The 24,088-nt window shown below is 42.5% G+C and overlaps 1 protein-coding gene across 16 annotated transcripts in view; it reads left to right on the top strand.

The window, feature by feature from the left end:
• The window catches only part of cdc14b (cell division cycle 14B), a 37,692-nt gene that overhangs the window by 1,472 nt on the left and 12,132 nt on the right, over positions 1–24,088 (top strand). For 11 of the 16 annotated variants that reach the window (XM_060931839.1, XM_060931841.1, XM_060931838.1 and 8 more), the window contains 11 exons: positions 163–253; positions 419–494; positions 684–776; positions 1,252–1,328; positions 1,412–1,478; positions 1,560–1,622; positions 1,721–1,808; positions 1,895–2,125; positions 8,439–8,577; positions 8,817–8,979; positions 10,959–11,059. In XM_060931839.1, the coding sequence (XP_060787822.1) occupies positions 163–253; positions 419–494; positions 684–776; positions 1,252–1,328; positions 1,412–1,478; positions 1,560–1,622; positions 1,721–1,808; positions 1,895–2,125; positions 8,439–8,577; positions 8,817–8,979; positions 10,959–11,059 (1,189 nt within the window). Of the gene's footprint in view, positions 1–41; positions 254–418; positions 495–683; positions 777–798; positions 1,150–1,251; positions 1,329–1,411; positions 1,479–1,559; positions 1,623–1,720; positions 1,809–1,894; positions 2,126–8,438; positions 8,578–8,816; positions 8,980–10,958; positions 11,060–24,088 lie in introns of those variants that run through there. The other 5 variants (XM_060931850.1, XM_060931848.1, XM_060931849.1 and 2 more) reach the window with 5 other exon arrangements.

The raw sequence follows: 24,088 nt of genomic DNA, 5'->3' as shown, positions 1-24,088 counted from the left end.
AGTGTTTTCTGTGTCCGAATGGCACTCGGATTGAATTCCAGCAGCTACTTCCGGGATGTAAATTCAAATCTGCAACAGGCACGTGCTGTTTTTACTTTTCCTCATGTGTGCTTTCACACAGCAGTTTACTCTCCAATTTGGCACGGTGTTTCTGAATTGCAGATCAGCTATATTTCGCTATCCTGAACCAGAAGCTCAGGAGCACCACTGAAAGACACTGTTTCTGCATAGATGAGGAATTCTCCTATGAGAAGTAAGTATTGCGTTATGATTAGAGTTAAATGGGTAACACTGTATATCTGGATGTATAGGTTATGAGGTTGTAACAGCATTAGCAATAAAGTCATCCTTTTTTGTTTGTATGTTGGTCGGTTAGTAAGTTCATATTTTTACAAGCTACTCTTCTGTATGTAAACAGCTTTTATGCGGACTTTGGTCCCCTCAACCTGGCTATGTTTTATCGCTTCTGTTGCAAACTCACCAAGAAGCTCAAGGTAATGAGTTTATATCATTTTTGGATAAAGTTATTAACGCAGACCTCTTACTGTTTGACAGTCTCAACTTTGCTTACTGTATCTTGAATTGTCAAGATCATTGTCGTTATATTTTATTATATGCTACTCCTGGAGTTAAATGAGGTGATGATATAAACTTTTTTTTTTTTTTAATTTTCCCCACTGCAGTCTTTGGCGTATGCCAGAAAGAAGATTGTGTTCTATACTTGTGGGGACAAAAAGAAACAAGCAAATGCTGCCTATTTGATTGGCTCGTATGCTGTGAGTATTTAATTGAAGTGTGTGTCTGCTGGTTTATAAGTAGATGTAGTTTGTGTAGTTTGGAGAAACTGATGCAGTGATGTACATGTAATTGGTTTAATTACCTGGAATTGGTTTGTTCACTACTTTTGTCATTTGCTGAGCAATTGGATGTTCGTAATGTTGTGTTAAACACACGGTTGTGTTTAGTACTCTCTTTCAGACATAGGAAAGAGTTTGTGACTGAAAGAACTGGGCAGCATTGGAGGAAATTATGATATTCTTTACTGTCCTTTGCTCTTTTGGAGTAATGGTGCAACACTTACTCCCCCGGAGTGTGATAAAATGGCAAAGGTTGCAAATGGCTTAGATTTTGAGAACATTTTTGCTTGAAGTATGTGTAAAATTGTTTCAAAAGTCTAAAGCACTTTGTACAAAACATGACTTTTTAGAATATAGAAGGACATTTTGCTTGTCTTTTTTTTCCGCCCTGAAGGTGATGCATCTCCAGAAAACACCAGAGGAAGCTTATGGCCTACTAGTCTCCAGAAATGCCACTTATCTTCCTTTCCGGTAAATGCTCTTTTAGTTAACTTTCATTTGTCAATAACAAATTGTGTCTATGGTAAATACAGAAGTTTCTTTTTCTATTACAGAGATGCGTCATTTGGAACGTGCATGTACAATCTGAATATCCTTGATTGTTTATGTGCAGTGCACAAGGTAAACTAGAACCCTGTTGTAACGAATTGCCGAATAATTTATTCACATTACAATACATGGGTCTCATTTGTTTTCTGTTAGGCTCTGGAGTTTGGCTGGTTGGATTTCTCCAATTTCAATGTGGAGGAATATGAGCATTATGAGGTGCAGTTACTCTCTGATGTTCTTTTCTGATTATTTTTCACATACTTTCAAGACACCTTTTTAAGTGTATATTATTTAAATTCAGCTTCCTTCCACAGAGAGCTGAAAATGGAGATTTCAACTGGATTATTCCAGGAAAATTTTTGGCTTTTAGTGGTCCGCATCCAAAAAGCAAAATTGAGAATGGTAATTTCGAGTCTCACTATAGTGGATAATAATGGGTAGTTATGTATTAACTACACTTTATAAAAGTTTGGTTTACTGATTTACAGGTTATCCTCTCCATGCTCCTGAGGCCTACTTCCCGTATTTCAGGAAGCACAACATCACCACTGTCATACGCCTGAACAAAAAAATGTACGATGCCAAACGGTTCACAGATATGGGTTTTGACCACCACGACCTGTTCTTTGTTGATGGGAGTACACCTAACGATGCCATAGTCACCAAGTTCATGAACATCTGTGAAAGTGTAGATGGTGCCATAGCTGTTCACTGTAAAGGTAAAATGCACACATTTTGACCAATTGTTAGTTTAAGGTGTCAAATAATATGAAGTATAATTGAATAATTTTAATAAATTATGCAGAGCTCCCCGCACACAAAGCGACGCCCCAATACTTAAGAGTATATGGTAATGCATCAACCTGATTTTTGATAGCTTAACTGTATGACGTCTGTACATACAAACAACGAATGTGTACCACCACAGGGAACCCAGTTCTAAGTGCAAGGCAACATATCTCACAAACACTTGACCACTGGACAGTGAAATTTGTATCTTTATTTACATAAGAGAGGTGGATTTTTATCCAGTGCTTATTTTTAATTTTTTTTTCAAAAAATAACATGGGATTATTCACGAACACATTTTATGGAAAATATTCATGAAAGTTTCATATAAAACTACTAACAGTTGTTAGTCCACTAGCTTGTGGACAACTGATGGTTTCTGTCATGTAAGGGTGGTAGATGGATGTAAGTGCAGGAAGAGTTTTATTGAAAGCACGCAAGCAAACAGATTCAAAACGGAGACAAAGGCAGAGTCGAAAAACGGGCAGTGGTGGAGTGAGGCACAGACAGGATATCAGAGGTAATACAGTCCTCACAGCCCAAAAACGCAAATGGGGTCAAAACCAGAAAAGTGATACAAAATACAAGGCTTGGTAACGTTAGATGCAGAGTACAGCAGGTATACTTCACAAAGTCTGTGTGTTACTGGGAGTCCTGATATGTATGTGCTGTGATTGCACTTTAATCAGAAACAGGTGCATGGTAATTGGTCCTAGTGGCTTTGTGCAAGCGCTAATGCGCATGCATGTGACTGCTGTAACCAGACAACTGTCTGACATTAAGTTTGATATTCAATTGTAACTATATAGTAATGATGTAAGGTGAAAGCACTGGTTCATTGCTCTCCACCAGGCACTCAGCAGAGTTACACTATAATATATGTCGTGGTGTTATTTCTGGCACATGGCATGCAGTGTCAAAGAAAGGAATAAATATGTATTCATAACTGTGATGCATATCTCATTATTGGTATCACTGTCTCAAGACAATGCAGCAATTCATTGATGCAAAATACAATATACTACACAATTTGATGGTTCATATGCTATAATATTATTCTATTCAGGTTGATTTTTGTGTCCTTGCAAATATTTTGTTCATACAGTCCTCAGGAGTTCCATTTTTAGGCTCTGCCTAAATATCTATATTAGCTCCTATTGATCAGGGGTCATCAACTGGTAGACCATGATCTGGATTCAGCTATACCAAAGTACAGTAGTGCTTGAAAGTTTGTGAACCCTTTAGAATTTTCTATATTTCTGCATAAATATGACCTAAAACATCATCAGATTTTCACACAAGTCCTAAAACTAGATACAGAGAACCCAGGTAAACAAATCAGACAAAAATATTATACTTGGTCATTTATTTATTGAGGAAAATGATCCAATATTACATATCTGTGAGTGGCAAAAAGTATGTGAACCTCTAGGATTAGCAGTTCATTTGAAGGTGAAATTAGAGTCAGGTGTTTTCAATCAATGGGATGACAATCAGGTGGGAGTGGCAGCGGTCTCAAAAGTAGCCGGTCACCGGCGGCAAATCGCCGGCTATGGCTTGTTATGCCGCCGGCTATTGTCAGTCGAGTCACAAAATTTAATATTAAATATTTTTGACAGCAAAAAAAGTTGTGAACGTAAATTACATCCACTATGTCATGTATGTCCGTTGCCGCGTCAACTGTGTTTACATCCTCGACACGAGTGCAGCCATTACTGCCGCCTGTGTTGCCAGATTGCGTGTTTTCCCACCCAATTTGGGCGGTTTTAAGTGCATTTTGGCGGGTTTTGAACATATTTTGGGCTGTAAAACGTCAGCAGTATCTGGCAACATATTTTTTTACTTAATACAAGAAATTAATGGATGCCAACATTTTTGTCAAAATGGTATTTTATTTTCCATTGTTTAGGCAGCTTCAGCATCATACTGTGAGATTCTGTTCAAATTGTTTGTTTTTTTCTTCTATGAAGCCTGAGCCATTTATTTTATTAGTTTATAATTATTGTTTAATTTAGTCTTCAGGAGAGACTGCCTGCACACAGCACTAGTATTAATAGTTTTTTTTTCTTACATGAAAGCTGAGGCATTTATATTATATTTTAAGGTAACTTCTTGTTGTGCTGTGAGGTTCTATGCACTGTAACTTTTGAACCAACAGGTGCATTTGGATAAGTAAAGCCTATTTTTCTGCATTTTTTTTAGTCCTGGTAATCTTTTATATTGGTAAAGTTGTTTATAGGAGCATTTCTCAGTGTCTGTTTTTTTAATCAATAGTTTTTCAGTAATAACTTAATATTTAACATATCACTCAATTTTAAACAACCCCCGGGCCTCCCCCATAGTCTCCAAAATTTCTGTGGGAAACACTGGCGTGCGTAACAACGCTAATCAAGCTTAAGCTAGACGACCCGCCTCAAATACCCGTCCCGGGTAAATGTTATCCCAATTTTAGATGGCCTGTTCCAAACCATCCCGCCCCATGAAAAATTCGTACTTGCATATCTCTCTCTATTGAGGTATTTCACCCATGTGACCAAGTCACGTGATGCAGCCATTTTGGACGGCATGCTTAAGTCCTTCAGTGCAAGGCAGTATGAGATGGTGGAGACCTTTGCACATTTTAACAAGAAAGTAAGCTGTGATTCGTGTTAAATTGGATCTGTCTTTTATCACAAACACTGTACCCAGCCTTGGTATGGAGCCAAGGTTGTCGACAGAAGTCAACAGTTTGATGAAGGATGACCCCAGCAGTTTGAAACGGTACAAGGTAGGCTATGTTCACAATACTGTCTTGTTACTCGGGGGATCCAAGATCCCCTGAAACAGAAATGAGATCCTTTGAAAACATGATTTGGGAAATGTTGGGGGGTCTCTAAAATATTGGCAAAATGATGTTTATTGACATAGCAATCGTGTGTAACGGGAAGCATTTGCATATCCGAAGTGTTGTGTTTACATGACAACGACTGCTGCTGCCAGGTTGGTTGTTGAGTAGCCTGACTGTTTTTTGTTTTTTGTTTTTTTCTCTTGCGTGTGGTATCATTGTTGACACGAGGTTGTTTTTTGAACATGCCAACGCGGACACGATTTCCCCTGATGAGTTATGACTTCAGACGCGATGCGTGTGTGGAGTCCGCGTGATATGTGCGTAAGAGAGGCTTCTCATGTGTTTGGAGATCCGCGCTCTTTTTTTTTTTTTTCTCTTTCTTCCTTTTTACTTAATTTCCCTGTTTATTTCTGTGTCCCGTTTCTTTCTAGCCTCTGTTATTGCGTTTTATGTCTGATGTCTGCTACATGCAACCCTAGACAAATTAACACTGCCTTGTTTCACTGCTCAGATGGGTTAACAAACACTGACCCATTTACTTTTTGCTATATATTTTATTAAAATTGCGTTAACTGATAAACTAACCTGAAATGAAATGATCACTGCAAAGTCTGGAGTATTCTGTTGGCTCCCAATCCTGTTTTTTCACAGCTGTAATCCCTCTTGTCTGGGTCAGTAGTAAACCGGTAGTGATGTGTCGGTCGCGAACGATCCGGTTCAAAGAGCCGGCTCTTTGAAGTGAACGACGGGAGCCGGCTCTTCGGTGGGAGCCGAGTTGGGGAGCCGAATTATTTTTTTGTCCTTAGGTGCCTCAGAGAGAGAGAGAGAGAGAGAGAGACTTTCACAAAAAAAGTTGCTGTCTGATTGCGTCTTTGTGTTGTCTATTACCATTCAAAGGAAAAAAAGTAGCATGGTGTACGCCTACTTTTTTTGGTTGATGTCATTCACAGCTGCGAAAATACGAAAATTGGTGTAATGCTTAAAGCTGTGGAGCGCAGGGGAGAGGAGTCTGTGAGGCACCTGAGGAGGGGAAAATCAGCTGTGTATTTTATATTGGTAATATAACACAGTTTTGCATTATGTTTGTGAGAAAATAATTTATTAATTGGTAAGTTTTATTTCTATAGCATTGTTACACTGCTATACTTTACAAAGCTTTACAATGGCTACAAAAACTAAAAAATAAAATGGAAAACATCCTATTGATAAAATATAAATAATGTAATTAATTAACTAGTTAATTGCAGCAATTAAATCAAAAATAAAATCTCAGGAGCCGTTTGGGAGCCGAAAGAGCCGACTCCTTATAGTAAGAAGAGCCAAAAGAGCCGAAATTCCCATCACTAGAAACCGGTAAAAGGAGCGTCCTGCACGCTGTCCCTGTCTGTTGTGGCAGCCCACAGCACAACAAGCAAACACCATGGTTATTTATAGAGTGCTTACTGACAAATTAATCTATTCTAGTTGTCTGTAACACGTTTTTTTTTTTTTTCAAGCCGGTTCTCCCTCTCTGTCTGCAGCGTTAGTATGTAGCTTGACGTTCAAAATGGCGGACACCGGGGCGTCACGTGACCCTGTGACGTCAGGTGAAATACCTCAATATCTCTCTCTCTCTCTCTCTCTCTCTCTCTATATATATATATATATATATATATATATATATATATATATATATATATATATCCCTGCATGCTTTGCGTGCATTATGTCTGCCGCTGGCAGACATTTTACCATTTTGCACCCTGCTGTAAATTATTTGTACCCTGCTATTCTCCCAAACTTTGAAGCCCCTGGAGTGGGGACCCTGTTTTATTTAAAGAACAGGGATCTATCAAAGTCTGATTTTTCACAACACATGTTTGTGGAAGTGTATCATGGCACAAACAAAGGAGATTTCTGAGGACTTCAGAAAAAGTGTTGTTGAGGCTCATCAGGCTGGACAAGGTTAAAAAACCATCTCTAAAGAGTTTGGACTCCACCAATCCACAGTCAGACAGATTGTGTACAAATGGAGGAAATTTGTAAAAGATCACTCCAAGAGCATGGCGTGTAATAGTTAACTTCTAAGCAACTGAAGGCCTCTCTCACATTGGCTAATGTTCATGAGTCCACCATCAGGAGAACACTGAACAACAATGATGTGTATGGCAGGGTTGCAAGGAGAAAGCCACTGCTCTCCAAAAAGAACATTGCTGCTCATCTGCAGTTTGCTAAAGATCACGTGGACAAGCCGAAGGCTATTGGAAAAATGTTTTGTGGAAGGATGAGACCAAAATAGAACTTTTTGGTTTAAATGAGAAACATTATGTTTGGAGAAAGGAAAACGCTGCATTCCAGCATAAGAACCTTATCCCATCTGTGAAACATGGTGGTGGTACGTAGTATCATGGTTTGGGCCTGTTTTGCTGCATCTGGGCCAGGACGGCTTGCCATCATTGATGGAACAATGAATTCTGAATTATACCAGCAAATTCTAAAGGAAAATGTAAGGACATCTGTCCATGAACTGAATCTCAAGAGAAGGTGGGTCATGCAGCAAGACAACGACCCTAAGCACACAAGTCGTTCTACCAAAGAATGGTTAAAGAAGAATAAATTTAATGTTTTGGAATGGCCAAGTCAAAGTCCTGACCTTAATCCAATCGAAATGTTGTGGAAGGACCTGAAGCGAGCAGTTCATGTGAGGAAACCCAACAGAGGAAGCCCAACGGAGGAATGGGCTAAATTTCCTCCAAGCCAGTGTGCAGGACTGATCAACAGTTACCGGTAACGTTTAGTTGCAGTTATTGCTGCACGAGGGGGTCACACCAGATACTGAAAGCAAATACTTTTGCCACTCACAGATATGTAATATTGGATCATTTTCCTCAATAAATAAATGACCAAGTATAATATTTTTGTCTGATTTGTTTAACTGGGTTCTCTTTATCTACTTTTAGGACTTGTGTGAAAATCTGATGATGTTTTAGGTCATATTTATGAAGAAACATAGAAAGTTCTAAAGGGTTCACAAACTTTCAAGCACCACTGTATTTCAGCAGGCTGAACCTCATCCTCAGTATTCTGTAACAAAACCTGTAGATTTAAGAGAAAAACTGGCTTGTGTGAAACAGAACAACTTCAAATTGAGAGATGATCTGTAGCCACGAGCTAAACACTGCTATTTAAGCATTAAAAGATCACTTTTTTTGCCAATCAGTTCAGGCATTATATTTGCTGATCTGAACTTTTGTAACCTAGAAATTTTGTTGAACCATCACACTTTTTATCTACAGCAGAGATATTCAACTTGATCATACTTCAAAGCTAGTGTATTGTTTTGTTAAATTTAACACTTATAAGATTTTTTTTAATTAGCTAATCATTTTGATGAACATAAAAGTAGTTTTACAGATATCTGTGTTTGTGGGTTTCAGCTGGCCTGGGTCGCACTGGAACACTGATAGGCTGCTACCTGATGAAGCACTTTAGATTGACTGCAGCCGAGGCCATCGCCTGGATCAGAATCTGCCGGCCCGGTTCAGTGATCGGACCTCAACAGAACTTTATTGAGGAGTAAGACTGTGGTCAGAGGCAGTGAAAAATAGACTATTTCAGCCTATCTATACACAACATTCCACGAGATGCCCATTGTAAAAATCACTATTCTTCAAATCAACCTGTCTGACAGATTGCCGTAATTTGACAAGATTTCATGTATCGTTTCCCTAGTTATTTCCTCAAACTTTACTATGTGCTGCTTACTGTGCTATGGATGAGGTAAATTTTTAATCTTCTGTGGCATCATCCAACAGTAAACAGTCCAGTCTGTGGGTGGAGGGAGATCTGTATCGGCAGAAGCAATGTGAACAGGAAAATGGCATCAACAAAGCAGCAATCACAGGAATATTGTCAGGAGTAGACGACATTTCTATCAATGGGATAAATAAGAAAAGTGCACCAAGAAAAAATGAAATGGTGAGTAGCAGTTAAAATGTTTACATGACAGAATCACATGGGAGTTTACTGGAGCTGTAACTGTCAAACTGTGAAAATCCATGTCAATACAGTGCAGCACTGTAATGATACGGATCGCCATTACACGAAAACCATTGTAACACAGTCAGCTCCTGGCTCCCAAAATTTAAATTTACAAAACGTGCTTCATTTCGTCTGACTACAGGCCCACATGAGATTTCAACAAACACAAGTTACAGATTTTTTTCAGTAAAACCAAGAACTAAAATGTTCTGGGTTATGCGCTATGCCTGAACTGGGCTTGCTGCACGATAATCATTGAACGCTTCTTGTTTACTTATTACATGCAGTTAATTATTACACAATTGTCCATATTCTTCTCACTGCTATTGTAATTTTATAATGACTTGTAATAAACTCAACGGTGCTACTACGCGATACAGAATTATGCTTTTGTTCAGAACAGGCCAAAACTTGTTAATACCTTGTAATGCAAACATAGGGTGTTGCTATAGAAAAACAAAAAGTTTTGTCAAGAATAAACTTATTTTATGTATGCATATACATGGAAATTAAAGCTTATTTAAATAACATAAATAAGAATCCATTGCGGCGGCATGGTGGTGTAGTGGTTAGCGCTGTCGCCTCACAGCAAGAAGGTCCTGGGTTCGAGCCCCGGGGCCGGCGAGGGCCTTTCTGTGTGGAGTTTGCATGTTCTCCCCGTGTCCGCGTGGGTTTCCTCCGGGTGCTCCGGTTTCCCCCACAGTCCAAAGACATGCAGGTTAGGTTAACTGGTGACTCTAAATTGACCGTAGGTGTGAATGTGAGTGTGAATGGTTGTCTGTGTCTATGTGTCAGCCCTGTGATGACCCTGGCGACTTGTCCAGGGTGTACCCCGCCTTTCGCCCGTAGTCAGCTGGGATAGGCTCCAGCTTGCCTGCGACCCTGTAGAAGGATAAAGCGGCTAGAGAGATGAGATGAGATGAAGAATCCATTGCTCTAATCCAGGACAGGTGCGTATAATCAGTCTTCGAGGTGCACACTGTTCAGAGCGCGAGTGAGAGTTCAAAGTGCACAGGCACAATTGCGCATGAATATGACAGCCAGCAAAATGTTTTATTACATATTTATTAGATTGACAGTCAACAATTAAAAAAATGTTATCAGCATGGTAAAAAAAATCCTAGTTCTTGCAATTTTTTTTGTTGAATGTCTTCAGGGAATTGGTTTATCTAAAACATAAAGCTTATAGAATGTTTTCTACTCGAGCCATGCCAGATTTTCCATATCGTTAACACAGATGCACTCATAACAGTCAGAGTCTTTGGATCCCAACTACCGTGTTATAACGGCACTCCACTATATATCCACTCACTGTAAGATGTGAGATTCAGACTGTAAATTTGAGACAAATTTACACATGCTCTGTTAGAGCATGTGTGAGAGTGTCTTTACCTGTCATTATTTTACTAGGATAAATACAGATGATCTCATTATCAAAATCGCTATCGCTTTCAGACATTTTACACAACCTCTCACGACCAAAGTCCGTACACGTGTGCTCGGTTCACAAGTAAACACAGAACTGCTCCCAGTCTGTTTGCCTTGAATGATGTCACGACGACTGTCCCCTGGCGGTAAACGTGCGCATAAGTGAGATGTAAACAAACCTTCAGAAATTGGGCAAAACAGTATATTTTAACCGTTTTATTCAATTTTAGGGTGCAAATTGGACACTAGGAAGATTGAATTAGCTTTTTGGGTCGTTCTTCTAGACAATAAAGTTGATATTCTATGTTTCACCTCCGACCCTTACCTATGACCTTTAAGTCATTCCACAGGTTTTCGACATGCTCTGATTGGGCCATTCCAAAATGTTGATCATCTTCCGAAGCTATTCCTTTGATGACTTGCTCATTATAGTTTTCAACTATAATGTGGCATTTGAAGAGTAAAAGGGTTGTTTAACTTTTCTTCAGTATAATGACGGAGAGGAGGAGCACAACAGCCTCACTCAGGGTGATGAACTGAGGGCACTGAAGAGCAAGCGGCAGTCCAGGGCCTCCACAGGTTCTTTATCGTAAGTATTTCCACTTGATCTCTGATTGAATAACATTTTATTTCATACTTGGTCACTTACTTCTATGATAATGTACTTTCAAGATGGAGAGAAACAGTTTGGCACACTTGCCCCAGCTGCATATTTGGATTTGGGATGGTGTGTTTGGGTATCTCTCCCCCCCCCCCCCCCCCCTTTTTTTTTTCTTCTTTTTTTTTTTTTTTTTGAGAATTTGCATGGCACCAATAACAATACAGAGTTCTGGTTCAGATCAGTGTCAAAGAATGAGAGAAAAATTTGTAAGGCCAGTGTTGAAAAGTAGAGTGTCGAGGGGTCTAGGAGTAGTGGCACACGAATCCAGCAGGAGACAGAAATCCAGTTTTTTTCCATTTTTATTTTTTGCAGCACCGCAGTGAAAATCCAGTGAGCCAGTGACAAAAGAAAATTTAAAAAAACTAAATCTAAATTAAATATAGAAAAATATATACATCTGCATATTTACACTATTTACACAAGAAAATAAATGGGCTATGGGAAGCCAACATAACAAACAAAGAAATAGCCAAAGGCTCACAATGTCAATTCAAGACACGACTTACTCACACAAGCTGAGTAATTGGAGCACAGACGCACGTCTGATCATCAAGGAGCTCTCCCCATCTACTGACAATTCTCCCCATTATCAGGGCTACCTGGCGCACCCCGCAGGAAGACTATACCATTACACCAAGAAGCTACAGGGGTGTTTACAACCAGGATGACATAATTATTGAATATAATGAGTTAAAATGGTACCATAACAAAATGAATTATATTAGGCCTTCTACGTAAACATATTACACATGCATCTTTATCATTACAGTCATTTCATGCTTCAAACACAAAGTTACTACCGCGAGGGTGCAACCATGTGCACTCGCGAATCTACCGCGGAAATATAATGTTCTGGAATACTCATGCGCATCTTTTAGGACTACGTGGTAATGGTGAAACCCAGGTAAGAACTACTCATTTAAAATGCTAAGCAAACACTTGTAGATGCACTTGGACATCTCAAAACTAAGCGGTTGCAATACCACATGTTGGAACATCGTTTCTAAAGCATTCATGCATAAAATGACACAGGTGGAGTACCCGCTGTTTGTGTAATGTTGTGTAGTGTTTAAGGTGTGTGTGCGTGAGTAATGTGTTTGCATATGAATGTCGCGTTTGTGTCACTAACTAATGTGTGCACCCATACGTTAGAACACCAGGCATAAAACACAATGCAAACATGATGTACTGTTTCATGCAGTAGTTATTGAAGTCCATAGATAAACTATGTCAGGGGCAATGAAAGTTTGCATGGGGGAATAGCGTTTCAAACGTTCAATGGCGGGCCGCTTAGGACGCCGTGATGACGCGCTCAGCATCCGCGGCATCACAGCCAGAACTAAACTAAAGCTTTATTAAACTGATACTTTTAGGAATCCACCTGAATGATATTCTACATAGGCCTACTAATTTTCTAGATTTGTACATGAATAGTTCTAAGTATAAAGTCAAAGTATATTATTTGAGGCACAGCTTATGATCTATCTATCTATCTATCTATCTATCTATCTATCTATCTATCTATCTATCTATCTATCTATCTATCTATCTATCTATCTATCTATCTATCTATCTATCTATCTATCTATCTTTGTAAAACCTAAGAGCCTGTTATGTTTATGGTGCCTTACTGATGCTTTTCAGTGGGAAATATTGTCGTAAACATGCTACCACTGCAGGTTAATAGAGAACCCTTTTAGCCTGTCCTGAGCTTCTGTGTACAGAATGTACAGGCGGGTAACAAATTAAAGCTAAAAGTGTGTTATGCTATTGTGGTTTGATCAGTATAAAGGTATAATTTTGATATAAATCGTATGCTATAGCCTATATCTCCAGAACTATACAGTGGATATAAAATGTCTACACACCCCTGTTAAAACTGCAGGTTTTTGTAATCTAAAAAAATGAAACCAAGATAAACCATGTCAGGTCTTTTCCCACTTTTAATGTGATATAGCAACCAACAAAATTCAAGTGAAAAACAAATAGGAATATTTTAGGGGAAACGCTTACAATAACCTTCTTCCACAAATGTGTACGCCTCTTAAGTAATACTTTGTTAAAGTACATTTTCTTTGGAATGCAGCATATAGTCTTTTTGGTAAGAGCCTACCAAATTCTGAGAATTTTATTCCACTGTTCCTTGCAAAAATGCTCCAATTCTATCAAATTGTGAGAGGATCTTCTATGCACAGCCCTTAAAGATCATAGGCAACGGTTTTCAATTTATGCACATTTGAAACTTTATGTTAAACCGTCTGTAATTTTTTTCTGGTCCCAAGAAGTATTGTTAATAAGTAATAATTAAAATAGTTAGTGGGGATCGCGGCAATTTTCTGTTCGGCGATTTTCATGACCACTCGGTGCGTGACGTCATTCAAGACAAACAAACCACTTGAACTGAGTCCTCTTCCGTTGAGTTGCATTGCCATTCAGCTTGAGTGCAGACGTGCGTACGTGAATTTCCAAAGAAAAACCATGCCGTATTGTTGTGCAGTGAACTGTAACAACGGGACTGGTTCAGGAAGAAGTTTTTACCTTTTCCTGAGAGAGGAGAAGAGGCGGAGAGAGTGGATTGGCTTTTTCTGGAAGAGGAGAATAGGCGGAGCAAGAGGATTGGCTTTTTCCGAAAGAGGAGAAGAGGCGGAGCGAGGGGGTTGGCTTTTTCCAGAAAAGGAGAAGAGGTGGAGCGAGTGGGTTGGCTTTTTCTGAAAGAGGAGAAGAGGTGGAGAGAGTGGATTGTGCACGTGAAGCCAGAGGGTTGGCTTTTTCCAGAAGAGGAGACAAGGTGGAGAGAGTGGATTGTGCGCGTGAAATAAAATCAAGCAGTCAAAGAAGAAACGGACCAGCAATGCTCAAGCAAAAAGGAGAGGATTGGAGGTGAACATTTTTACCTTTGCTTGCAATTGACAAGTCAAGAATCCTGAGGGATCCTGCACAATCATTGTGGAAATGAGACAAAGGGATATTTCCTCGCTTAGAGTAGGCTATAAATAGTATAATGGCGCGGATGGCAGGCTAATGTGGCCTACCGGCGCACTGTCAAGTAATCGTTACCTATATCCACTAGGGAGGGCGGTTTAATTATTCTTCAAAAGGGCTCTTGTTTCACGGATGTGAAATCTCCGCGTTTCCGCGGAAATCCGCGTTTTTCAAATTGCCTTTCCGCGTAAAAAATCGTTTTCCGCGTTTTCTAAAATTAAAAAAAATAAATAAAAAAATATTCGGTAAAGTCTGGCGCGAAACTTTTCCGGATTTTACTAAGCGGAAGTGACGAAAGCTCCTTACAGCGATCTGATCATTATCGCTGTGTGGAGAGGAGTCGCTATTGTACATGCACTGCTACGGCCGAATCCCATTTCACCCCTTGGCCCTTCCCCTCCATTTTGCGCGTTCACGTGAAGGGGTAGGGGTATCCCAATCCCAGTTAACGCGGAGGGGTAGGGGAAGGGGTAGGGCTTCTGTACCCCTCCAAACAGAGATTTTCCTGGAGCTGACTCCGAACAAAGGGGTTTGAGTGATTTCCCACAATGCCATGCGGATTTCAGCGAGATTTCATGCGGATTTCAGAAAGATGGCGGTTCCCGCGGCGAAAGATTGTCATAAATGTATTTTCTCCATTATTTACGTGTTTTAAGTTGTTATCCAGAGGAAACACGCCGCTTGATTCGCTTTCGAGCTGAGAATGAGCAGTGATTTCTGAAATCCAAGCTGCTGCTAAAAAGCTTTGGGAGTGAGTATTGTTTTCGGTTGCTTGACTGCGTACGTTTTGTTCTGTTATTCTCGCTTTTATTGTTTACATGAGTGTTCTGACACCTCATTCTGTCGGATGTGGTGCACGAAGCGCCAAAGATATCCCGTTCAGTGGTGTTAGTTAACAAATCACACCCTGCCAGCAGAGATTTCTGGTTCTGCCTCTGGCTCTGACTGTAGCGGCTGGTCGCAGCCAATGACGCATTTGGTCGCGTTTTGCTAACGTAAACGCTGACGGAGGTACGCGATGACGTATGCGATCGTTCAAGGGCTATCCCAATACGTAGGGGTTGAATTTCAAGCCCTATCCCTTGTAGCTCAGTTTCAAGGGGAAGGGCCAAGGGGAAGGGGGAGGGGAAGGGGTAGAAATTAGAATTGGGATTGGGCCTAAGTACATGTACTATGAACTGGTGGCAGGGTTTAAATTTTATTGCTAGTTATGTAAGGCCACATAAAATTATATTCTTGTTCCTCATAATCATTACAGCCCGAACCAAAAAAAATTGTCCCACCATAAACTTTTTTTTTTTTACACTGGTAATTTAGCGTCATGCCTCTGAAACCAGAGTCTGCTCCAACCATTCCAATTTTTCGTGTTTTATCCCCCACATAGCAGAAAAATAAAACAAAATAAAATAAGCCTGTCCTACCCATTTTGAGGAAAAATAGTGATGAGAAACAAGAAATTATTTTCATATGGCCTAACATGACATTTGTAGTGGTGGTAGTTTGGTATCAATGGTAACATTTTTCAGACTTAAGGCCAGACACGGCACCCCAAACCTGAAACATGACACTTTTTTCTCATTTTCAAAATTTTTTTGTTAAGTTCTGAAACATGTATCACTAAAGCACCATGAAATTTGACCAAAACATTTTTTAAACTGAAATGTGCTAATTTAGAAATTTTACATTTTATGTGCTTAAAATGTCACCATTTTAAGTCCTTTTTACAAAAATTTTCGTGGGGGAGACCCCCCAGACCCCCACCAATGGGAGGGCGCACCCTCCCATACCCTCCCCACGACAACTTCGGGGTCGTCTGTTGAGCCTAAAAATTTTCCTCTTTTTTTTTTAAATTTGTCACTCACATCCCTGTTGTTTAGTATTATGACGAAAGTAGGAATTTATCATAACTACCAGGATAAATCGTTTGGGCGCGAGTCTTGTTGAGGTCCGGGGCCACCGCGATCAGAGTCGGCCAAGTTGCTGTCTGATTCCGAGGTTGCACGGTCAAACCAGTGAGCCACATTCACCGATTGCTTCGCAACGGCCACAGGTTCATATATGGTTTCACCTCTCGATATTCAATTTGGAGAGTTCCTGCTTCAAAATCGCTATCGCTTTCAGACATTTTACACAACCTCTCACGACCAAAGTCCATACACACGTGTGCTCGGTTCACAAGTAAACACAGAACTGCTCCCAGTCTGTTTGCCTTGAATGATGTCACGACGACTGTCCCCTGGCGGTAAACGTGCGCGTAAGTGAGATGTAAACAAACCTTCAGAAATTGGGCAAAACAGTATATTTTAACTGTTTTATTCAATTTTAGGGTGCAAATTAGACACTAGGAAGATTGAATTCGCTTTTTGGGTCGTTCTTCTAGACAATAAAGTTGATATTCTACGTTTCACCTCCGACCCTTACTTATGACCTTTTAAGTCATTCCACAGGTTTTCAACATGCTCTGGTTGGGCCATTCCAAAATATTGATCATCTTCCGAAGCTATTCCTTTGATGACTTGGGTTTGTGTTTTGGGTTGTTATCATACTGCTTTCTCTGTCTAAGAGGGACCTGCAGACTTTGCTAAAATCGATTGATATTTGGAGTACCAAAATACCAATAACTGCTGTCCATAACTGCCATGTTTAATTACACCTATTCTAAGGATTTAACACACTTTTTTTTTTTTCTTTTATTTGAGTGATAAACAGCATGACAGCAGTCAGTGTAAAATTGAAGAAAACTGCGAGATATTTAGAAATTATTTGAAGGTGTACAGTTAACTGGCTACACTTTTTTTTAAAAAATACTTTGTTTCTCAACTTTAGTTTGGTATGGAGAGGGATGCTGTGTGTTTTTAAAAGTAGTTATATTGAACAAGACTGGGTACCCAGTCATGAAAGGTGAGACAGCTGGGTTGTCTTGTTTAGGCCTGCTTCTACCTCAGAGCCCAGAAATATCTTTAGCTTCTCCTCTAGCATATTATCTAGCATTTTTCACTCTACGTGGAACCTATTATAGAGTTGCATGATACCTTGGGACCATTGAGATGCCGTGGCTATGCTCAGTATACGTTTTCCTTTTGCATGATGGATGGTACTTAATACTACGAATGCATGGCCTTCAGATATCTAATGCTGCATCAGACATCCGTCTTTTTCCCCAGTACACTGCAGGCTGGATCAACTCAAGTCAGCCTTCTACAATCTTAAAGGTAGACTGCCTTTCAAATTTTTCAAGTGTAGGTCAAAGAATTTTCCCTGACACCCAATTATTTTTGTTTAGTGGACTGAAAGCTACTGAATTGGAATCACAGACTTCCAATTTTATTAGTTTTTTTGATGGAACAATTAATGGATTTAGGGCCATGTGGCCCTAAATTCTCTGCTATTTTTGCCTGCTTCAGCATGACCCAATTCAAGATACTACGTCATTCATCATGTGGTGGCCTTTCCCCGTTCACACAAGGCATTGTGGGATACAAATTTGAAACAGGAGAGAAAAATGGAGGACATGAGTGTGCGAATGAAATGTGAAAGACCGACTACAGTAACGGAAAGCAAGAAGAAAAGACATTATCTTGTGAAGGAAAGGAAATGCAGGACCAAACTAATAAAATATCGGTGGTCAGCAAGCAGCTCGGTGTGATCAGCTGTCATTTAACGACGGAATGATGTAGCTGTCGGTGCACGGTCAAAGGTAAACCTGCACATGCGCACACGGACTTCCTCTGTCTGCTTGACTGCGCGAAGTGAGCAATTTCATGCACGTTATTTGCAAGGGAATCCCCTCAAATTAAATAACTTTCCAGCCACAGAATGTCCTGATATTTTGTGAGATATTACAGAAATAAACATATCACTAAATTTCACAGATTTTATGAAATCAAAAGGTAGTCTTGCTTTAAAGTATTTGAAGTGCTAGAGTGCCTTATGAAAGTATACACCTGCTTGGTGCTTTTCTGCTTTGTTGCATTACAACCGAGAGTTGAAGTTTTTTGAGGGACTTTATATTGTTTGATTTACAAAACATGCCTACCATTTTTGTATCGTTTGATTTACAAAACATGCCTACCATCTTTATTGTGACATAAGCATGAAGACAAAAAATAATAATAATAATAATGGAGCCACCTTTTGCTGCAGTTGCATGTTTCTTGGTGTATGTCTAATGGCTTAATACATCTAGCCACTGGGATTTTGCCCATTCATTAAAGCATACACGCAGAGCCATGGCCTCACTTTCACTTATAAATGCCTTGAGACTTCAGGAATGGCACAGGAATAGTTTTAAGCGTTAACAATAAATCTAATATAGTAATTTTTACGATTAAAATTATTTTTATAGGTAGTGGGCTGAGTGAATGACCTTGACATCCGTAACGTCACAGCAGGAAGTCTATCGGTCTCATCGCCATTTCCGCAATACTAAAACACAGAGCTGACTGCAACTCTGATCCTCCATTTTGAGCTAATTTATCGCCATGCCACATAGATGCACTCGCCAGCAACACGACAGAAGGTGGATTTATGTTGTATTCATGGTCCAAGAATGCTCAAACTGCAAAGATTTGGACATGTTTTATGAGAAGTTCACGGGCACATTGGGCGCCTATGAAGTGGTCTCTCCTCTGCTCTGCACATTTTACTGAAGACTCGTCCGAGACCTCTGATCTGTTGAGGAGCGTTGGCTATAAGCCTGAATTGAAAGAGGGTGCAGTCTCGTCTCGTCTTCTTCCGCTTATCCGGGGCCGGGTCGTGGAGGCAGCAGTCTGAGCATGGAAGCCCAAACTTCCCTTTCCCCAGACACCTCGGCCAGCTCCTCGGGAAGAACACCGAGGCGTTCCCAGGCCAGCCGAGAGACATACAGTGGGGCAAAAAAGTATTTAGTCAGTCACCAATTGTGCAAGTTCTCCCACTTAAAAAGATGAGAGGCCTGTAATTTTCATCATAGGTATACCTCAACTATGAGAGACAAAATGAGGAAAAAAAATCCAGAAAATCACACTGTCTGATTTTTAAAGAATTTACTTGTAAATTATGGTGGAAAATAAGTATTTGGTCAATAACAAAAGTTCATCTCAATACTTTGTTATATACCCTTTGTTGGCAATGACAGAGGTCAAACATTTTCTGTAAGTCTTCACAAGGTTTTCACACACTGTTGCTGGTATTTTGGCCCATTCCTCCATGCAGATCTCCTCTAGAGCAGTGATGTTTTGGGGCTGTCGCTGGGCAACACGGACTTTCAACTCCCTCCAAAGATTTTCTATGGGGTTGAGATCTGGAGACTGGCTAGGCCACTCCAGGACCTTGAAATGCTTCTTACGAAGCCACTCCTTCATTGCCCAGGCGGTGTGTTTGGGATCATTGTCATGCTGAAAGACCCAGCCATGTTTCATCTTCAATGCCCTTGCTGATGGAAGGAGGTTTTCACTCAAAATCTCACGATACATGGCCCCATTCATTCTTTCCTTTACACGAATCAGTCGTCCTGGTCCCTTTGCAGAAAAACAGCCCCAAAGCATGATGTTTCCACCCCCATGCTTCACAGTAGGTATGGTGTTCTTTGGATGCAACTCAGCATTCTTTCTCCTCCAAACACAAGTTGAGTTTTTACCAAAAAGTTCTATTTTGGTTTCATCTGACCATATGACATTCTCCCAATCCTCTTCTGGATCATCCAAATGCTCTCTAGCAAACTTCAGACTGGCCTGGACATGTACTGGCTTAAGCAGGGGGACACGTCTGGCACTGCAGGATTTGAGTCCCTGGCGGCGTAGTGTGTTACTGATGGTAGCCTTTGTTACTTTGGTCCCAGCTCTCTGCAGGTCATTCACTAGGTCTCCCCGTGTGGTTCTGGGATTTTTGCTCACCATTCTTGTGATCATTTTGACCCCATGGGGTGAGATCTTGCATGGAGCCCCAGATCGAGGGAGATTATCAGTGGTCTTGTATGTCTTCCATTTTCTAATAATTGCTCCCACAGTTGATTTCTTCACACCAAGCTGCTTACCTATTGCAGATTCAGTCTTCCCAGCCTGGTGCAGGTCTACAATTTTGTTTCTGGTGTCCTTTGACAGCTCTTTGGTCTTGGCCATAGTGGAGTTTGGAGTGTGACTGTTTGAGGTTGTGGACAGGTGTCTTTTATACTGATAACGAGTTCAAACAGGTGCCATTAATACAGGTAACGAGTGGAGGACAGAGGAGCCTCTTAAAGAAGTTGTTACAGGTCTGTGAGAGCCAGAAATCTTGCTTGTTTGTAGGTGACCAAATACTTATTTTACCGAGGAATTTACCAATTAACTCATTAAAAATCCTACAATGTGATTTCCTGGATTCTTTCCCCCATTCTGTCTCTCATAGTTGAAGTGTACCTATGATGAAAATTACAGGCCTCTCTCATCTTTTTAAGTGGGAGAACTTGCACAATTGGTGGCTGACTAAATACTTTTTTGCCCCACTGTAGTCCCTTCAGCATGTCCTTTGTCTTCCCCGGGGCCTCCTCCCGGGGGGGACATGCCTGGAACACCTCCCCAGGGAGGCGTCCAGGAGGCATCCGAAAGAGATGCCCGAGCCACCTCAGCTGATTCCTCTCGATGTGGAGGAGCAGCGGCTCTACTCCGAGCTCCTCCCAAGTGACTGTGCTTCTCACCCTATCTCTAAGAGAGCGCCCAGCCACCCTGCGAAGGAAACTCATTTCAGCCGCTTGTATCCACGATCTTGTTCTTTCGGTCATTACCCAAAGCTCATGACCATAGGTGAGAGTCAGAACGTAGATCAACCGGTGAATCGAGAGCCTCACCTTTTGGCTCAGCTCCTTCACCACAGCGGACCGGTAAAGCGACCGCATTACTGTGGAGGCTGCGCCGATCCGCCTGTCGATCTCACGCTCTATCCTTCCCTCACTCGTGAACAAGATCCCGAGATACTTAAACTCCTCCACTTGAGGCAGGACTTCTCCACCAACCTGGAGAGGGCAAGCCACCCTTTTCCGGTTGAGAACCATGGCCTTGGACTTGGAGGTGCTGATTCTCATCCCAGCCGCTTCACACTCGACTGCAAACCGCCCCAGTGCATGCTGAAGGTCCTGGTTTGAAGAAGCCAACAGGACAACAACATCTGCAAAAAGCAGAGATGAAATCCTGTGGTTCCCAAACAGGATTCCTTCCAGCCCCTGGCTGCGCCTAGAAATTCTGTCCATAAAAATTATGAACACAACCGGTGACAAAGGGCAACCCTGCCAAAGTCCAACATGCACTGGGAACAGGTCTGACTTTCTGCCGGCAATGCGAACCAGACTCCTGCTCCGTTCGTATAGGGACTGGACAGCCCTTAGCAAAGAGCCCTGAACCCCATACTCCTGAAGCACCCCCCACAGAATACCATGAGGGACATGGTCGAATGCCTTCTTCAGATCCACAAAGCACATGTGGACTGGTTGGGCAAACTCCCATGAACCCTCGAGCACCCTATGAAGGGTATAGAGCTGGTCCAGTGTTCCGCGACCATGACGAAAACCACATTGTTCCTCCTGGATCCGAGGTTCAACTAGTAGCCGAATTTTCCTCTCCAGTACCCTGGAGTAAGCCTTCCTGGGGAGGCTGAGAAGTGTGATTCCCCTATAATTTGAGCACACTCTCCGGTCCCCTTTCTTAAAAAGAGGGACCACCACCCCAGTCTGCCACTCCAGAGGCACTGTCCCCGACCGCCACGCGATGTTGCAGAGGCGTGTCAGCTAAGACAGCCCCACAACATCCAGAGACTTGAGATACTCAGGGCGGCTCTCATCCACTCCCGGTGCCTTGCCACGGAGGAGCTTGCAAACCACTTCAGTGAGTTCGGCTTGGGTAATGGACGAGTCCACCTCTGAGTCATCAGCCTCCGCTTCCTCAATGGAAGACGTGACGGTGGGATTGAGGAGATCCTCAAAGTATTCCTTCCACCGCCCGACAATGTCCCCAGTCGAAGTCAACAGCTCCCCACCCGCACTGTAAACAGTGTTGGCAGAGTACTGCTTCCCCCTCCTCAGGTGCCGGACGGTTTGCCAGAATTTCTTTGAGGCCAACCGATCGTCCTCCTCCATGGCCTCACCGAACTCCTCCCAGTTCCGAGTTTTTGCCTCCCCAACTGCCCGAGCTGCGGCACGCCTGGCCTGCCGATACCCATCAGCTGCCTCAGGAGTCCTGGAGGCCAACATGGCCCGATAGGACTCCTCCTTCAGCTTGACGGCATCCCTTACTCCCGGTGTCCACCACCGGGTTCGGGGATTGCCGCCACGAGACCTTGCGGCCACAGCTCCGAACAGCCGCGTCTACAATGGAGGTAGAGAACATGGTCCACTCAGACTCAATGTCCCCCGTCTCCCCCGGAAGCTGGGAGAAGCTCTCCTGGAGGTGGGAGTTAAAGACCTCCCCGACAGAGTGCTCGGCTAGACGTTCCCAGCAGACCCTCACCATGCGTTTGGGCCTGCCAGGTCTGTCCGGCTTCCTCCTCCACCAGCGGATCCAACTCACCACCAGGTGGTGATCAGTTGACAGCTCAGCCCCTCTTTTCACCTGAGTGTCCAAGACATAAGGCCGGAGATCAGATGAAACGACAACAAAGTCGATCATCGACCTCCGACCTAAGGTGTCCTGCTGCCACGTGCACTTATGGACACCCCTATGCTTGAACATGGTGTTCGTTATGGACAAACCGTGACTAGCACAGAAGTCCAATAACAAAACACCACTCGGGTTCAGATCGGGGAGGCTGTTCCTCCCAATCACGCCCCTCCAGGTGTCACTGTTGTCGCCCACGTGAGCGTTGAAGTCCCCCAGTAGAACAATGGAGTCCCCAGTCTGAGCACCTCTCAGTATCTCTCCCAGGGACTCCAAGAAGGCCGGATACTCTGTACTGCTATTCGGCCCGTAGGCACAAACAACAGCAAGAGCCCTCTCCCCGATCCGAAGGCGCAGAGAGGCGACCCTCTTGTTCACTGGGGTAAACTCCAACACATGGTGGCTGAGCTGAGGAGCTATAAGCAAGCCCACACCAGCCTGCCACTGCTCACCATGGGCAACTCCAGAGAAGTGGAGAGTTCAGCCCCTCTCGAGGAGCTGGGTTCCTGAGCCCAAGCTGTGCGTGGAGGTGAGCCCGACTATCTCTAGCCGGTACCCCTCAACCTCCCGCACAAGTTCAGGCTCTTTCCCCCCCAGCAAAGTGACATTCCATGTCCCAACAGCTAGCTGCTGTGTTTGGGGATCAGGTTGTCGAGGCCCCTGCCTTCAACTGCCGCCCAATCCACACTGCACCGGCCCCCTACGGCTACCTCTGTGGGTGGTGAAGCCACAGGAGGTCAGGCTCACATCACCGCTTTGGGCTGAGCCCGAAAAAAAAAAAAAAAAACATGAAGATGCCCTGACCCTTCTCCACAACTTTGTCTCTGAGCTGTTTGGAGAGCTCCGTAGTAGAGCCCTGCACTCCCGCGGGACCCGCAGGACCCGACGCAAAGCAGTGCGGCACAGGACAAATTTTGAAAGCTCATTGTGGGCGCGGGCGGGAGGGGGAGTGCACAATGCGGGCGCGGGCGGGAGAGGTGATAAGCTACAGTCCCGCGAACTAAAAACGTGTTTAAAATAAAATTTATAAATTATTAATTTATGTCTATCGTATATAATTTGTGCTGGATATTTTATTTGGCGGGCGGCACGGTGGTGTAGTGGTTAGCGCTGTCGCCTCACAGCAAGAAGGTCCGTGTTCGAGCCCCGTGGCCGGCGAGGGCCTTTCTGTGTGGAGTTTGCATGTTCTCCCCGTGTCAGCGTGGGTTTCCTCCAGGTGCTCCGGTTTCCCCCACAGTCCAAAGACATGCGGGTTAGGTTAACTGGTGACTCTAAATTGACCGTAGGTGTGAATGTGAGTGTGAATGGTTGTGTGTCTATGTGTCAGCCCTGTGATGACCTGGCGACTTGTCCAGGGTGTACCCCGCCTTTTGCC

Source organism: Neoarius graeffei, chromosome 10 (assembly GCF_027579695.1).
Source record: "Neoarius graeffei isolate fNeoGra1 chromosome 10, fNeoGra1.pri, whole genome shotgun sequence".
Classification (NCBI taxonomy): Eukaryota; Metazoa; Chordata; class Actinopteri; order Siluriformes; family Ariidae; genus Neoarius; species Neoarius graeffei.
This window is presented reverse-complemented; position numbering and strand designations above follow the sequence as displayed.